This window comes from Melospiza georgiana, chromosome 1 (assembly GCF_028018845.1).
Source record: "Melospiza georgiana isolate bMelGeo1 chromosome 1, bMelGeo1.pri, whole genome shotgun sequence".
NCBI classification, from domain to species: Eukaryota; Metazoa; Chordata; class Aves; order Passeriformes; family Passerellidae; genus Melospiza; species Melospiza georgiana.
In genome coordinates, this window is record NC_080430.1 from 57,752,494 (window position 1) to 57,770,886 (window position 18,393).

At 40.1% G+C, this 18,393-nt stretch overlaps 1 protein-coding gene across 1 annotated transcript in view; it reads left to right on the plus strand.

The window, feature by feature from the left end:
* The window catches only part of PDE1C (phosphodiesterase 1C), a 207,235-nt gene that overhangs the window by 186,606 nt on the left and 2,236 nt on the right, over window positions 1–18,393 (plus strand). The window contains exons 13-16 of the mRNA XM_058021381.1: window positions 449–530; window positions 12,250–12,370; window positions 13,519–13,694; window positions 16,973–17,269. Of these exons, the coding sequence (XP_057877364.1) occupies window positions 449–530; window positions 12,250–12,370; window positions 13,519–13,694; window positions 16,973–17,269 (676 nt within the window). The remainder of the gene's footprint in view (window positions 1–448; window positions 531–12,249; window positions 12,371–13,518; window positions 13,695–16,972; window positions 17,270–18,393) is intronic.

Consider the following 18,393-nt stretch of genomic DNA (forward strand, 5'->3'; position numbering starts at 1 on the left):
TCTTTGGAAAAAATTACTAATCTGCATCCAGCCAGTCTTATCTAAAAGATGTGCAAAGAACTGCAAGCCCTGAAAAATCAGTCCTGACAGTGATCTTTGCTCATCAAAGATTTGCTCTGAGAACCGAGATCTCTGGAGAACTGCAGTGAGAAGCATTCTTGTGCTCAAGGGGTTTTTTAGTTGGTGCATAGAAGTACCAAACAAGCAGGGAAAGGTCTCATGAAAAGTCACTGGAATCAAGATATTAATTCACTAAGTTCTTCTTGGACTATAACTTTTCCATGAAGACTCAAATTCTCCACAATTTATGTTAAAAAACTGCAATCTAAACAAAATCCAAACTTAATTAAAGAAAGTAAAATGAGAGGCTTTTACAGTCATGACATAATATATGAAAAGTGCAATGTGTTTTGTCTTTTTAAAATTTCTTCTCAATTTTTTCCTCCAGGGTGACAAGGAAGCAGAACTAGGGCTGCCCTTCTCTCCTCTATGTGATCGGACATCTACTATGGTTGCTCAGTCTCAAATAGGTATGTCCCTTTTGGTGCATGCAAAGTAGCATCTTAAAAGAAAAACTTCATCTTCTCAATAGTACTAAGATCCTAGTGATATAATTTGGATTTCTATTAAAGAGAGGAAATAAGGCACAATGGCATTATTTTCCCCAGATCAACAATTCAAAGAAGAGCCATTAAATTTATGGTGATGGTTCCAATACAGTAATCAAATTACCTCTGATGTGTTTGCAGAAATAACTACAGTACCTGGTTATGACACTTACTCCATGATTTCATGATTTGTGAAGACAGGGCACACATGAGAATATCATGTGAATGAATGTCGTTGGTGTACATGAAAAGGGAATGCCTGCTCCTTTGATGACCTGGACAAAATATTTTATTCCTTTCACCCTTTCCCTCCCGATGCTTTAAACCAAACATTATTTTTCACTGAATCCAAGCAACTAGCAAATCTTTTTCTGTGCCCGCAATTCAGAAAAAGAGATCTTTCTACAGACTCACTAACAGCACTTTCTCTACCTCTTCTTCAGTTACTGAGTGAAAAAGCAGGGGAAGCATGAGGCAACAAGCCTCACATTTAGTGAAAGAACAAGAGGCGCTAGTAAAACTATTCAGGGGCCTTCGGACAATGAAGAGAACATGGAAAAGGTGGATTTGTGGGTGGATTTTATACCTTTGAAGTAAGTGAAGAAGATAGATGAATATGTTCCAGCCTCAACTGGAGAATAGGTAGCTAAATGGAATGAAAAGGGAAAGATAACATGGACACTAAAATTGAGAGAACTGAAAAAACCAGAAAGATAGAAAACATATTAAAGAAAGCAAACAAAAATTTAAAGCAAGAAATTTCTCTCAAATAATGAAAGAAAGATTTCGCTGAATCTAGGAAACTATAAATTCATATATTTGGCTAAGAGCTATTTCTGTTTAAAATTACTTCATTGTTCCTGGTAAGCAAGCCATTATCTCAGAGACAGCATCCCAGACTTTTCTGGCTTTGGAAATTTAGACAATTCACCTAAGAATCTGAGTCTGAAGAGCCCTATACAAGCCTGGCCTGGTTACCAGGCTTGTAGCATTTACTCCTCTGGAACAATAACCTACCAGAAACTGTGTGTTCTGCCAGTAGCTCGGTGGAGGAAAGCAGCAACAAAACTTGAAGTGCTACAGTCTCAGATGAAACTCATGTTGAAGACTTCTGGACATAGGCTTATTTCTGTGCTGTGGGAAAAGAAAAACTCTCCCTCTCTGATTGCTGTGAGAGAAGTTACAGATAGATACTTCTCTTACACATCTGTTTTATCAACTTTCAGACATGTTCCTCACTCCTTACAGGGAAGATGAGTTTTGCCTTCCCCAGGGTCCCTCCACATAGGGTTGTGTATGCTTGGGACCCCGTTCTCCTGGTCCTCTCCTTTCGGGCTCCTTTGCTCAGAAAGACCAGAAGAGGAAAGAATCTTCTGTTCTGATGCCCTTTGTGTGAAGCCACTGAAAAATTATTGTTATATTAAACCATCAGAAATACAATTTACCATAGAGGCACTTGTCAGTAGGCAAAGGCAGGCTTATTTAGTCATATATTATTTCATTTGTGCAGTTTAGTAATCCATTGACATTAATAGACTACTCTTTATTGTTGCCTTCTACCATTGTAAAATTATTAATTTCTCAGTCTGCTGCACTTTTTGACAGTGTCTTTCTTTATGTCCCTTTTGTTAAATTGCAACCACTTATTTTCTGGCTATCTGCTGAGATAAGACTTTCAAAGTTGTAGGGTAGATTCTCAGACAAATAATCTCCTTTCATTTATTAATTTACCCAATTAATAGTCTTAAAAAAATGTTTCCTGGAATAGTAATTACATTTCTTTGCAGGAGTAAGTTCTTACTGAATTCCAAATTGTGCTATTATATGGTTGGACTTTACGATCTTAAAGGTTCTTTCCAACCTTAGTGATTCTATGACTGTCATCTGCACTAAGGACTAAGCCATCAATTCTCACAAATTAAAAACTTTCATTCTTAGTGAAATATAATTGTGCTTTTGGTTCTATCAAGGACACAGCCTAGAAATTGTGTTCTAGTGGCTCAATTTGTTTGTAGTTGCTGGTTTGCTGCTGTAAGGTCACTGTAGATGCAACAACAGTAGGCACACATTTTCACTAATTAAAGATTCTCACACAGATGGCAGGGTATGGCAGTATGGTTGATAAAATTAAGCAATCCAACAGAAAAAAAACTCCTCAAAGGAAAGAATGTGTTTCTCCTGTTGTGCCAGGTTATGAAAAAATTGTTCAGTTTAAGCTGATAAATAAAAACCCAATGAATATAAATTATTGAACTTTATTTTGAAAACCTATTAATGTTAACAATGATCACCAATTTATCATCCCTTTTCTTATTCAATAGAATGAATATGGCAAGTGTTTCTGTACCATTGTGAAGTACAAAAACTGGGAGAGTTATGTTTGGAAGTCAAGCTGCTTGTTCATAGTGGGGGAGAGAAAAAAAATGCAAAGAAAACCGGACCAAGACTTTAATATTTTCCAACAAGCATATCAGGAGCTAAAACCTCTCTGGCTCAAACTCTAGGAAACTAGTGTAACTGAAGATCAGCCTTTATTGTCACTGTCCTCTTTTCGCAGCTGATATATGCAAGAGTATATTTTTTTGTCCTTTTACTATCAAGAAATAAAAATGTACTTTCAGAAAACAGTGGATGAAGGCTAATGAGTGCATGCTGCTGATTTTTTGCTTTATGGTGAACTTTAGAGAAACTGTCCTCTATCCATTTTTTTCAATGTTGGTGTTCACAGGTATAGCGAGTGAACACTAGGCATATGCCTGGAATTCACTCTTAACATGCAGTATTAACTGGTGAAATCATCTTAGTCTCTAGCATACAGAAGTGTTTATCATGTTCATTCTGTTGAAGGAGAAAAATGTTAAACTGGTCATTACCACTAATAGGTTTTAAAACTCAGGCTAATTTGATATTCAGGGTTTTAAATAGCAAACTAAAATACTGTGTTTAAATCTCAGTGTCTTCAGGTAAAGAGGAAGAGGAAACAAGGGGAGCAAGGCATGTGGGAATATGGCAAAAGTTACATAATGCTTAATAAAGTCCTAATTTCTTTTTCTACAATAGCAGATTATGATTCCAACTTTGTTATAATCCCTATTTTAAAGTAACATAGTTGAATAACTTATTAATGTTACAGGTAATAGAGGAAAAATATGCCACTTACCAAAGAAAAGTTGTCCTATGTATTTGAGTTTGTTTACTTGTGGTCCCTTTTGGGACCTCTGCTCACCTTTTTTGATGAGATGCAAGACCTGTCACAGGGAAAACATGATTCTTAAACACAACTGTTTAATGTGTTTATGTGTAACTGTTCAGTATCTCAGGAAACAGATCCCACCATCCTGCTGCTGAAGTTAGTGATGCATTCATCTGTCTGGTATCAGAGATTTGCATGTCTCAGGGTTTTTAGTGGTGGAGGAGCAAATGGCAGTGGTATTACTTGCTGGGCAAAATGACAAGGTGCTATGACTTGGGTTTCTTTGGTCATTAAGAGGTAAATAAGTTTTTGAGTGAAGGAGAATGGAAGAGACATATCGACAGCCAGACACACAAATGCCACAAAGGCGTAAATCAAGTCCTCATTATCCTTATGATTTCTGTGGCACATTTAACACTGTTCTAAGTTGGTTGCTTAAAAAAATTACATTAATTTTGCAGGGACTATCAGCATTGTGGTCTAGCATAAAATTTTCTGTTCAAGTTTTATACTGCATGCATTTCTGATTAACTACCTGGGAATTCTTTTTTTCTAAATTTTACTAGATAAGACTGATACAGTGTTATGCAGGCATGTGATTCACATGTACAGATAAGACTGCATGTGTCCCCAGATTTACAGCCTATAACATAAAAGTAACATTTTTTATTTGATTGTCATGAACATACACCTAATAGTCCATCCTTTTCAAAACTCAGCAAAAAGATGGGGAGGGAAATGGAACTAGCAGGATACTTAACTTCTTTGCACTCAAGATGTGGATTGAAGCATGAATTCAGGTGCCTGAACCATATGATCACTTCTTTTGTTGTTCATGTTATCATCAAGAATCACCAGTAGCATATAAATATATCATGACTTGCCCAGAAAAATTAAAATATTGTTAATGAAAAATTAATTGTTAAAAATTTAAAAATACCTAAAATTTGTAATAGTGGGGGTTTGTAACAGTAGTAATTGTAACCTGAATTTCAACGTACCTTAGGAGGGATCAAAGACTTTGTTGTTTTCTTGGCTACCTGCAGCACTAAGTAATTTCATAAATGAAGTACTAAAAGAATTAGGGAAATATGTAAGCTACTCACTTCCACACTTTATTCATGTATCTTGGGTTGGAAATGGAAGATGTGGTTTGGGGTGTATATTCTATTGCCATCTGTTAGAGGTGGAGCAGTTATCTTCTGTTAATTTGGCCACCTGTTAAAACCAGGTGGGACAGTTTTCCTTATCTCTTCCACAACCAATCCTCCCTCCAGAAAATATCCTCTGTTAAAGGACCATTGCGTCTCACTGCATGACTGATAAAATTACATCATCCCATTGTGAAATGCTCCACCCAGGGGGAGGAGCCAGGCATTCCTACCTGGATATGATCTGAGATTTGAAACACCAGAGTCAGCCTTTCCACTGGATTCCCTGAGGAAGACCAGGCCCATCTTCACCACCACTGGATCTTCAGAAGAAAACTACACCTTTCTACAGGATCACTGCTTTCAAAAGAACCATATCTATCACTTCAGGATGACTGCAGCCACCATTTAATCAGACTACTACCACCACCCTGACTGACAGTGAGTCAGGTCATATTCTGACTCTGTCAGTGTTGTTTTGTATTACTGCATTTTTACTTCACTTTTATTTTTTGCCTAATAAAGAACTGTTATTCCTACGCCCATATCTTTGCCTAAGAGCCCCCAGTTTCAAAATTATAATAATTCAGAAGGAGGGAGTTTACATTCTTTATTTCAAGGGAGCCTCCTGCTTTCATTAGCTGACACCTGTCTTTTCAAACCAAGACAAATTTTGGCACCCAACGTGAGGCTTGAGGGCACTGAGAGAAAAAGGGTAGAAAAAGGAATAACAATTCTTAAATATATAATTTTTGTGTCCTGGACATAGAGACATAGAAGGCTCTTTAGGTGTCATATTATGTGGTCTAGCTTACCCTGATAAGGGTACGTGGTCATGACTATATTTCTCCCATTTGCAGGGAGAAATATCAAATCATGGGTCCTATAACTAAGGCTACTGTGGCTGTTATCCAGTTTATGGGTTAATAAGGTGAGAAAATCATGGATTTTTAACTTCCTCTGGAAGGCGGACGCATCACACACTAAGTGTATTTTTCGAAAGTTACTACAATAATGGTACTTACTGCGACTAAATTACAGTGGGGCAAATTTTCTCCCAACCCTTATAACAGCTCTGGGTCTGCCCCACCAGTTTCCAATGATATCATACACGGCTAGTGTTTCTGATATGCCCATTCTATTTAGCATTCAGAGATAAGAGAAGATTGACTTGGATAACCACCCTGATATCTACCCCAGAAAATAGGGATGCTGCCCCCGAACCTGCTGCTGCCCCAGAGACTAGGGATGCTGCCCTACTGCATGACCCTGCCCCACAGCCTGCCTTACAAATTAACCACCCAGACTGGGTGGTAGTTCTGGTGAAGGAGATAGCCAGGTGCTGAAGGAGTAAATTTCCCCAGATGGTGAGAAGCCCTCCTCCTGCCTCAAAGAAGGAGAGTCTAATACTGCAGCAGTGAAACCCACAAATGCTACAACTTTTCAGGCTCCAGATGAACTGCAAGGGCAGTCACAGCCAGCAGCAGAGATAGCCAGGTGCTGAAGGAGTAAATTTCCCCAGATGGTGAGAAGCCCTCCTCCTGCCTCAAAGAAGGAGAGTCTAATACTGCAGCAGTGAAACCCACAAATGCTACAACTTTTCAGGCTCCAGATGAACTGCAAGGGCAGTCACAGCCAGCAGCAGTCACCCCTGTGGAAATGAGGAAGTCTAAAATGAAATCAGTGCACCCAGATAAGGATAAGAAAGGAGGGCCCTTGCAAGCCACAGGAGAGTCAGAGATTGTGATTATTTCCGAGTCCTTGCCATAGGAAAATCTCTGTAATCTGCACAAAGACATTGTACAACAGGAATGTGAGGCATATACAAGCTGGTTACTTCAGGTCTGGGATCTTATGGGTACAGGCGTGCAACTGGAAGGTGGTGAGGCCACCATCAGGCCAGGAATTCAGGGTCCTTGACCCAGGACTCAGGTGTGAATCAGATATTCGTAAGGGAACCAGGGTCCCTTTCCTTCTGGGAGCAGCTTTTAATGAGTGTAAGAGAGAGGTTTGTCCACAGAGAGAAAATGCAGGAGTATCATCATAGAATGCACTGCAAGATCCTTGAGGAAGGGATCCAAGAGCTGAGAGAAGTGGCAGTACTGAAAGCACTCTTTGGGAAGGATGGATAGCGTGATAAAGACCCTGTCAAGGTCAGGAACACAGGGCAAATGTTTTGAAGTCTAGCAAATCTAGGGTCATCTCAATACATCACCTTCATTGCAATGATTAATGCCAATAACAACCGAGAGACAGTGCGTTCTGTCAACAGCAAGCTTAGAAATTACGAGAGTATGATCAGTGGCCCAATGCAGGCTCATGTCTCTGCCATGGTTATGGATCTTGAAGAGGAGTTTAAAAGGAGATGAGGAAGGAGGTGAGGAAGATTAATGCAGCACCAGTGCAACTCATAGGCCCCAAAGTCAGAGCCCAACATCCCCCAGCTAGAGAGAGGGTACACTCCACAAGCTGACCTCTAGTTCTTCCTGCACGACCATAGGGAAGACATGGGAAGGTGGGATGGGAAACCCACTTCTGTCCTGGCAGCATGGGTTCATCAACTCAAGGAGGAAAACACTAACTGAGGGAGTTCCAGAAAAGTGAAGGTAGCCTCAGCCTCCCATGACTGAGCTACTGGGTATGATCAGTCAGATCCCCTTGAAGGTATGTATGCCCAGGAAAGAAATAATAACCAGGGCTACAGGGGCCCTGCCTCTAGCCAGGAGGAGGCACAGGAAAACTGAGCCTTTTGGATGGTATGGATCTGACAGCCTAACATATCAGGGCCACAAAAATATGAAGTGTTAGTTGATACTGGTGCTCAGTGTACCCTAATGCTACGTGGGGGCAGAACTGGTTTCCATTGCCAGAGTAATGGGGGATCACAGAAACTGACCCTGTTAGAAGCCAAGGTGAGCCTGACTAGGAAGGAGTGGCAGAAACATCCTATTGTGACCAGCCCATGTATTCTGGGCATAGACTTCCTCCTGAATGGCTATTACAATGACCCAAAGGGACTCAGGTGGGCGTTTACAATAGCTGCTGTAGAAGCCGAGGACATTAAGCAATTAAACACATTACTGGGACTGTTAGAAAACCCATTTGCAGCAGGACTTGTGGAGGTGGAAGAGCAACAAGTACCAATTACCACCTCGACCGTGCACTGCTGGCAGTATCTGATGAATCAAGATGCTGTGATTCCCATCCACAAAATGATCCATGAGCTGGAGAGCCAAGGGGTGGTCAGAAAGACCTAATCACTCCTCAACAGTCCCATTTGTCCTGTGTGCAAGTTTGGAGATTGACTGTAGACTATCATGGCTTGAATGAGGTGACTTCACTGCTGAGCGCTGCCATGCCAGATATGCTGGAACTTCAAACAAGTTCAAGTCCAAGGCAGAAAAGTGGTATGCCAATACTGATGTTACTAATGTGTTTTTCTCCATTTCTCTGGCCACAGAGTGCAGGCTTCAGTTTGCCTTCAACTGAACGGGTGTGCAGTACACCTGGAACAACTGCCCCAGGGGTGGAAACACAGCCCCACCATCTGCCATGGACTGATCCCAGCTACAGTGGAAAAGGGTGAGGCTCCAGAACATCTGCAGTCAATCAATGAAATCATTATGTGGGAGAACACACCAGCAAAGTGTTTGAGAAAGAAGAGAAAATCATCCAGATACTGCTGGAAGCCAGCTTCACCATCAAGAAGAGCAAAATCAAAGGACCTGCCTGAGAGATCAAGTTCCTGGGAGTAAAGTGGAAAGACAGACACCATCAGATTCTCACTGAAGTCATCAACAAGATCACTGCGATGTCTCCACCAACCAGCACCAACAGGCTTTCCTGGGTGCCATGTGTTTTTGAAGAATGCACATTCCTGAATACAGCCCAATTGTGAGCCCTCTCTACCTGGTTACCTGCAAGAAGAATGATTTCCAGTGGGGCCCTGAGCAGCAACAAGCCTTTACACAGATCAAGCAGGAGATTGTTCATGCAGTAGCCCTCGGCCCAGTCAGGTCGGGACCAGAGTGAAGAATATGCTCGACTCCGCATCTGGGAGCCATGGCTTGTCCTGGAGCCTTTGGCAGAAGGTGCTTGGGGAGATTTGAGGCTGACCACTGGGATTCTGGAGCTGAAGTTACAGACGTCTGAAATCAACTACACTCCCACAGAAAAGGAAATCTTGGCCACCCATGAAGAAGTTCAAGTGGCCTCAGAGGTGACTGGCACAGAAGCACAGTTCCTCCTGGGATCCCAACTACCCATGTTGGTGTAGATGGTTAAAGGAAAGATTTCCTGTACCCACTATGCCACCTACAATTACATGGAGCAAGTGGATTGCCCTCATCACACAGCACACCCATACTGGAAACCCGAATCACCCTGGGATTTTAGAAATAATTACAAACTGGCTGGAAGGTGAAAACTTTAGTTTCACTGATTAAAAGGAGCAAGAACGAGTGATATGGGCTGAAGAAGCTTCACCATACAACCATCTACCAGCAGAGGAAACACACTACGCTCTTTTCAGTGATAGTTCCTGTGAAGCAAATGTGGAAAGCAGTTGTAGGGAGCCCTACACAAGTTGCACAAGCCACCAAAGGAGAAGGTAGATCAAATCAATTTACTGAACTCAAGGCCATTCAGCTGGCCCTGGACATGAAAGAAGGAAAGAAGGAAAGAAGGAAAGAAAGATAGAAGTGGCCAAAGCTATACCCTTATACCAATTTGTGGATGGCAGCTAATGCTCTATGAGGCTAGCTGGAAAGGTGGAAAAAGGCCAACTGGCAGCATAGAGGAAAACAAATATGGGCTGCCTATGGGTGGAAAGACATTACCACTCTGGTAGAGAAGCTACCTGTAGAAGTCTGTCGTGTAGGTGCCCATGTCCCCAAGAGTCGGGCTAATGAGGTACACCAAATCAAAGAGCAAATAGATCAGGCTGCAAAGATAGAGGTGTCAAAGATAAACTTAGATTGGCAACATAAGGGAGAGTTGTTCCTAGCCCAATGGGCCATGATGCCTAAGGTCATCACTACCTATAAGTGGGCATGAGACTGAGGGGTGGATCTAACCAGACAGTATTTCTCGGGTTATCCATGACTGTGAGACATATGCTGAAATCAAGCAGGCCAAGCAAGTGAAGCCCATATGGCAGTGGTCCAAGTACAAGTATGGGAAGGCCTGGCAGATTGACTACATCTCACTGCCCCAGACATGCCAGGGCAAGCGCCACGTGCTGACCAAGGTAGAAGCCACCACTGGATAGTTAGACCTACCCTGTGCCTCACACTACTGCCCAGAAGACCATCTTAGGCCTAGAAAAGTGCTGTAGAGACACGGCACCCCTGAGAGGATCGAGTCGGACAACGGGACCCGTTTCAAGAAAAGTCTTATCAACACCTGGGCCAAAGAGCATGATGTTGAATGGATATATCATATCCCTTATTATGCGCCAGCTGCCAGGAAAGTTGAACAGTGCAACAGACTACTTAAGACTATCTTGAATGCGCTTGGTGGGGGAACTTTTAGAAATTGGGAAATTACCTTAGCAAAAGTCACCTGGATGGTCAACACCCACGGGTCCATCAATTGAGCTGGTCCTGCCCAGTGTGAACTCTTGCACACAGTACATGGAGACAAAGTTCCTGTGGTACACATGAAAGGTATTTTAGGAAAGACTGGATTACTCCCATCTCAGGCAAAGGCAAATCCATCCATGGGATAGTTCTTGCTCTAGGACCTGGTTACATTTGGGTAATGCAGAGAGATGGAGAAGCCCATTGTGTACTACAGGGAAACCTAGTCTTAAGTGAGAATTGTGTGTAAGGTTCCATGGGTAGAGTTTATTGATTTGGGTATGATGCAGATGGTACTAGAATAAGGGGTGGATAATGGGTTGGATCTTGAGTTGGAAATGGAAGATGTGGTTTGGGGTGTATATTCTATTGCCATCTGTTAGAGGTGGAGCAGTTATCTTCTGTTAATTTGGCAACCTGGTGGCCAAAAAACAGGTGGGGCAGTTTTCCTTATCTCTTCCACAACCAATCCTCCCTCCAGAAAATATCCTCTGTTAAAGGACCATTGAGCCTCACTGCATGACTGATAAAATTACATCATCCCATTGTGAAATGCTCCACCCAGGGGGAGGAGCCAGGCATTCCTACCTGGATATGATCTGAGATTTGAAACACCAGAGTCAGCCTTTCCACTGGATTCCCTGAGGAAGACCAGGCCCATCTTCACCACCACTGGATCTTCAGAAGAAAACTACACCTTTCTACAGGATCACTGCTTTCAAAAGAACCATATCTATCACTTCAGGATGACTGCAGCCACCATTTAATCAGACTACTACCACCACCCTGACTGACAGTGAGTCAGGTCATATTCTGACTCTGTCAGTGTTGTTTTGTATTACTGCATTTTTACTTCACTTTTATTTTTTGTATTACTGCATTTTTACTTCACTTTTATTTTTAATAAAGAACTGTTATTCCTACGCCCATATCTTTGCCTAAGAGCCCCCAGTTTCAAAATTATAATAATTCAGAGGGAGGGAGTTTACATTCTTTATTTCAAGGGAGCCTCCTGCTTTCATTAGCTGACACCTGGCCTTTCAAACCAAGACATCATACAATTTAGATTTTCCTTCATCTCATAACCTTATGTCCACAGAGCTCATCAGTCTGCATTTCCCAACATTCAGATCAGGCCCATATTCATTTCTGTCATAATATATACTGAAGTAGAAAATATTTTTGTCTTTATTTTCTCTCTCTTTTTTTTTTAATATTAAAAAATGTGGGAAAAGCATCTAGATCTCTTTTATTGCCAGCAAGAAAAAACTGGCCAAGCACTGAGGAGAGGGAATTCACAGCAACATATTGATGTTGTAAATAAGGGAGGTTCCAGGTTATTGGTATTATTGCTGTTTCTTCTTTAAGAGAGTTCTTCTTTGAAGGTGAATTTTAAGTTTTATCGAAATATACTAGGAATTTGACTTTAAGATCACACTACTCCTCTTATAAAATAAGTCTTGATGAGTTTATGTTCTGATTTGCCAGAATTTCTTTCCAATATTTAAAAATGTTCTTTTCATTGCATGCTATATTGAGGGTCTTGGGTCAGGGATTAATGTATAATTCAGTTTTCCCTTTCTAGTATTTGCCCGTCCTTCTTTCAAGGTATAATTTTTTTACTGTCATTTACAGTGTGGTCATCTGTATTCACTGAAGCAGAGATTCCACATAAATCTTCCTCTTGCCTGCTTGACTCTGCTTGTGTTTCTGCTCAGGTTTCATTGATTTCATTGTGGAACCCACCTTTACTGTGCTGACTGACATGACAGAGAAAATTGTGACTCCGCTAATTGATGAAGCTTCCCTCTCTGGCCTGTCTGGATTTAGGCGTTCCAGGTGAATAACCTTGCACTCTGTCCCTTCACTCTATGAGTTGCAATCAACTGCCCTGATTTCCCCCCTCTTCAGTGTATGTCTTTCTTGTGGCTTAAGGACCTATTGTCAACACTGCAGCTCACCTCGTGAGGTAACTTTGTGCAGGGAAAGTGCAGCCTGGAGGAGGTCCAAGAGGGAGGAGGGTGGCATCAGCCTGAGTCATACCTTCTAAGGCAAGAAGCACAAATGGCTGTAGCCATGCACTCAGATACACTCTCAGTGCTCTCTCAGTCACTGTCACAGAGAATGTAATGAGAGTAATTGGGAGGAACTTGTTTCTCCACGCCTAGGAGTATGAATGGGATTGAAACAGAAATGATAGCTGGAAAGAATAAGCACACATTTGTGACAGTATTTAGGGTTATGCAAATGTGCAAAGAATCACCACAATTCACCTGGAGTTTAGGTGTAGGAAGTCTTGGACCATTCAACCTGTACTGCTGTTTTAGAGATACTACTCTTTTAGTAGTTTAGTTGACAAGGCATATCTTGGAATTCAAATGCCACGTGGCTAGTGATCCCTAGAGTAGGGCTATCAATTCAGGATTCGCTTTCCCAGCTGACTTTGCTCTTGGGCAAACAAAGACCAAACACTAATATCTTTCTATGTCAGTAATCTTGCTGTCTTTGTTAAAATGTTCACAATAAAGCATCAAAAGTCAGCTGTAGAATCTGTAACAGAAATGAATGCCTAAGCCTCAGGTGAGGTCCCCAAGCCCTTAAATGAGATTTACCTGTGCCTAATACCTGCCATTGGTGAAATTAGGAGATTCCTTCTGTGACATATTTGATTTCTAGAATTGGCTGACTCTCCGGTAATATTTAGGGAGTGGAGATACACAAAAAAAGTAGTTACAGCACTTAGTGAGAATGAATGCCAAAAAATAAGATGGGGAAAAGCAGCCCTTTATTTCTAATATTGGCTCAGGTTGTACTCTTTACTTTAACATTGTTTGTCCTGGGGTGGGAGAGATAGGAAGGATAAGGGATTCAAGCTTAGTTTTTCCAGGGTAGCTCTGTTATCTGACTTTCAACCATTATTTTTTCTTAGCTGTATTTGAGTGTATGGGATGCTAATTTCTTCTGTGTTTTGTGATACTGTGTCCTAGTTTGAATAGCATTAGTCACTCTGAAGTAAAAAGATCAAGTGTCAAGAGCACTGGGTCCGAAGGAAGTGCCTCACTCAACTGCTCCATACTCACTGAGGACTTCAAATGTTTTAAAGCCACCTGGACTGAGGTGGTGCAGCAGAACAGGGAGAAATGGAAAGCACAAGCCACCAAAGGTAACAGCCAGGGTTCTTAGTGAAAGAATAAAATTCTGTTGACCTCTTCTTTCTCAAACTCATCTTCAGTCCAACCATTCTCAAACTGTTAGTTGGAAAGAATCCACCTATTGAGTTCAATGACCCACTCTGAATCCAGAAAGATAGGAACATTGGGATTCATCTGTGCCTTATATTCTTCTTATGCTGTGTAAATGTACATAACAAAGAGAATGTGAACAATGGGAAGAGAAAAAAATTTAAAGGGAATTCCCCTAAAGTCACAGATCAGACTCAGTGGGTGCAAAAATAGTTGGAATGGTATTTGTAAATCTATATTTATCTATATTTATAGATAAATATAGATATAGATAAATTTAAAAGATATATAGATAAAAATATATAATTTTATTTATTTATTTATTCATTGTTCAGGTTGCAAAGGGGTGGTACTTTTAGAGATGGATGGTAGTTGGGGGATAGTTCAGAGGAGGACAGAATATTCTCTATTCATAGCTGGTTTCGTATTTCTGATGATAATTTGGTAAATTAATTAGGAAGCAAGCTGAAATGGTGTGTGGTGTCATCGGTCTGGGAAGGACTGCTAATATTTCAGAAGAATATGAGGGCTGTGTTGGTTGAAGGTTGACTAGGGTTCAATACTGTCATGAAACTGAAAAACATCCTGACTAACATCCTACCATCACTGAAAAAAACCAAACAACAAATCAAAGCAACACTCCCCACATACACACACTAAAAATCCCCCCAAAAGACTTTGCTTCTAGGACCCCTTTGGCATTCTTCTCACCTTTTCAGCAGTGACAAGGCCCTCAGTGTTATCCTGTTTCCAGTTTTGGCCACTGCAGTTGAAAAAACATATGAACCAGTTGTAGACAAAGCAGAGTACAGCAATGAAAATTATGATAACTTGTTTATTGCTAAGAAGGTGAATAGCTGAAAGCAGATTTTGAAGACTACTGCAGCTGCAAAATAAGGAAATTATTTTTTATTCAAATATCCTGGACCATTAAGAGGAGAAACAAGTGGCAGGTTATTATAGACATTATTATAATGTCTAATAAGTTAGACATTACCAAATCTCTATTATTTGAGATCTTTCGGAAATACTGAGAGCCATCTTTTGAGAATTATTTAGGTATAAATTTCCCTCAGCTCAAGGGTATGAATGATTGTGCAAGGTATCTTAGAGCCCCTAGGTGATTCAGACCAGATTTGGAGCGAAAAAAAAGAAGGAATAGGTCACTGTTTTTTCTTTTCTCCATGAAACTGTGATACAATTTATTCTCTGATCTGAATGGTTGTTGCTCAATCCCTTATTTAATGGAGTTGTTCTATTTCATATAAATGGAAGGAGTTTGATTTTAATGTAATATGTGACTGTGATTTAGGGATTTGGCACAGTTCTCCAAAGTGTCAGAGCAGATTTTTTTCTCTCCAATTGAAAGACCTGTCTTAAGATTCAGGAAATCATGTATTATTCAAAACAAGTTTTCCTTTGTGATTTAAACTTGCCATTTAGGAAAAACTCTTCATGGGCTTTCCATGAAGATGAAAACAAAAGCATAATTTAAAAATCTATTTCCCAGGGAATTTTTTTTTTTTTTTTGGTTGTTTAGATTTGGTTTGTTTTTTTTTTTTTTTTTTTTTTTTTTTTTTGTTTGTTTTTTTGTTTGTTTTTTTCCCTGGTGTGTGTTTTGGGGTATTTTTTTGCTTGTTTTTGGGTTTTTTTGTGGGTTTTTTGTTTGGTTGGTTTTGTTTGTTTTTTTTGTTTTATTTAATATCTAGCAGTTCCCTATGGACCAAATTAAAGCTAAACAAAAAAGCAAAGCATGTAACATGTTCAGTGTCTTGCGATATAAAAGTGATGAGTGAATGAAGTTGCAATACAGGTAACTAGTTTTAAGAATTTAATTTCACCATGTACCACATATATTTTCTTGACTAAGCATAAACGGTATAAAGATGCTATGTGCAAGACAGACTTGTGAGGGACTTTTACATAATTTCTGTGTTTCTAGGTACATTTAGCAGTACAAGCATGCATATTTTTTATATCCTGAAAGAGTTATACAACTCTTGTATATCTATACAGGAGTTATAGCCCAGAATATCTTTGTATGGGCTAAGGACTAATTAACTGGTTTTGCACTCCACTTGCCCTCAGTATCTTTGCTCAGCTGCTATTTTCTATTGACTTGCAGCAAGTTTTCTGCATCACCCTCCTTGCCTGCCTTGTAGCAAGGCCTACCACACAGCAGGGGCTTAAATTGCTGACCCTTGACAAACTGGTGTCTTGCAATCAAGATGCCTTGCCAATAAAAAAAAATATTATTAAGAGAATACAGAAATATTCACTGTTTGTTGACAGCAAATAGTAATTTGGGGTCAGAAAGGAAGGAACCTATTAGCGCTATTTTTGTAGCTAATAGTATAATAAATTATTTGTAAAATACTGTATTCCCTTTGGTAATGGCATTGTCCCTAGAAGCCTCAGTGAGCTGTTTTTAACCTATGATATTTATAAAAATTTCTCATACTGTTTGATAAAATTGAGATAATTTCTGATTGGGTTTTTTTGCCTAAATGGTCGTCATGAAAGAGCAACAAACAAAAGAACTGACAAAATAAACACTCTAGTGTACAAAGCACCATTTAGATAAAGTATTTTCTGACACTACTTTTGACAAGAGACACTTATCCAATGGTGTTGTAGCAGGTCCAATTCTCCTGAGACAAAGTTCTGTCCTGTAGTTCAGGTGCAGAATAAAGCTTTTTTTTCAGATCTCCAAATGAGAGGAATGCTTCTGTATGCCATGAGACCCTGAGATTAGCTCAGTTGTTTAGAGCAGAGCTTGACCTCTGAATGGCTCATTCACTTAAGAGTTGCATTCTATGGATCCCTTCGGACTCAGAATATTCTGTGAAATCTGTGAGACATCCCTACAGCCTTCAGTAGCTAGTATCTCTTTTTGCCATTCAAGAATTTTGGGTTCACCTTTTCAAGGTGAACTTTAAATGGGAAGAAAAGGACATACACATAAAATACATTTAGGACAACCAGGGTTGTCCCTGAAAACCAGTTGTTTTTAGAATATTTTGTTAAATGTCCTCTTATGTTCTTTTTCCATTCTCAGATCAGTTCCTGTATTTATCTAAGTAAATTTGTTTCATGTGAAAAGCTGAAGTAGATTTAGATACGTGAGTTGTGCTTGTCAAATTGACTGATAGCTGTGACTTCTTTCCTTGCTTGGCTGCCCTCTTTGCTGAAGATGCAGAAGAAAAGGCTAAGAGAGAAGCAGAGGAAAATGCTTATCAGGGAACACATGAAAAGGAAAGAGATGAACATGATGTGAAGCCAGGTGAAGATGTCACAGAAGCAAAGACAGAAGAGAGTAAAGAACCAAATCCTGGGGAAAGCAAAAGGACAGATTCCAGTAAGAATCCTGTAAATGGCACTTGGCAAAGTGGCATGAGCAAGCATGAAGCCTATCAAGGGAAAAATGCAGCTAGGACAGATAAGAAAATGGATCTTCATCATACTGTGGGAGAAGAGAAACAGCATGTCCAGAATGGTGAGTTCTTTTCTTCTACTTCTCTACTTCAAAACCTAAATCCAGCCCTAAAATCAGTAGCTCACTTTAGTGATAGGGGAAACTGATGCCCTGAAAAAGCACTCCTGGGCTCAGAGTCTCTTCCTGAACATAGGCATAGTCACCTACATATGGGAATCAGAAACTAAATTAAATTCCAAGTAGTGTTCTTCTGTAGATGCGGTTCACCATCCTTGCTTGGAAAAAGGGAAAATTAGTTTTTTCATGGAACTGAAGTATCCTCTTATTATACAGAGCATGAAAAGCTGAAACAAATAACCTGCTTTAATGAACATTGTCATTGCTTGAGTAACTGATAGGAGAAGCCAAAGTGGGCTTCTAAACTCATTTTAAAGCAAATTAAATGCATCTTTGATTTGAACCTCAGAACAAAATATGTTTTGGAACAGAGAATTTTTCTCCACTCTTTTTTTAGGATTTATTTTATCTATCCTTCCTTTGTTCAGTTTATTTTTTATAAGGACAACCACTAGCCTTTATTTTTTGAGGGTTGTTTTCACAGAAATTTTATTCCAGTTTTTTTAACTTGCTGTGGAACTGAGTTAAAATAAGAATCCCATTCTGGACCCAAAAAAAGGTGGAAAAAATGTTTGAAAATTCCATTAAACATGAAAAAAAACTTATTAAACCCAACAGAAGAGATCCCTTGTCTCTCAGCCATTACACTGTCCTTTCCTGCACAGCTCCTGCTCCCTGGAGCCAATATCAAAAAATAGCATTACAGCCGCATGTGTCTTGTCACAAACTTGGCTAGTATCATGCAGTCCAAGAGCAGCAGTAAAACCACTCAGAAGCCTCTTTTTAGAAAAAGACTGAATGGGCATTTAGGCTTTGAAAGTCCAGGCTCAAGCAGTGAGTTTAGATGGCAGGAGATGCAGAAATTCTGTTTAAAACATTCCTGATATTATTCTTAGGGTTGCTGGTCCAGTGATTCCTTTTTAATTAGGGTATTTTTTAGAATGGAACTGTTGCGGCATCAAAGCTGTCAGTCTCTCTAATGTATGGGATGTTTCTTCAGACAGTGTTACATGTGTGAACATGAATGGGCCCCTCGGGAAGACAAAAAGGTCAGGGACATATGAAAT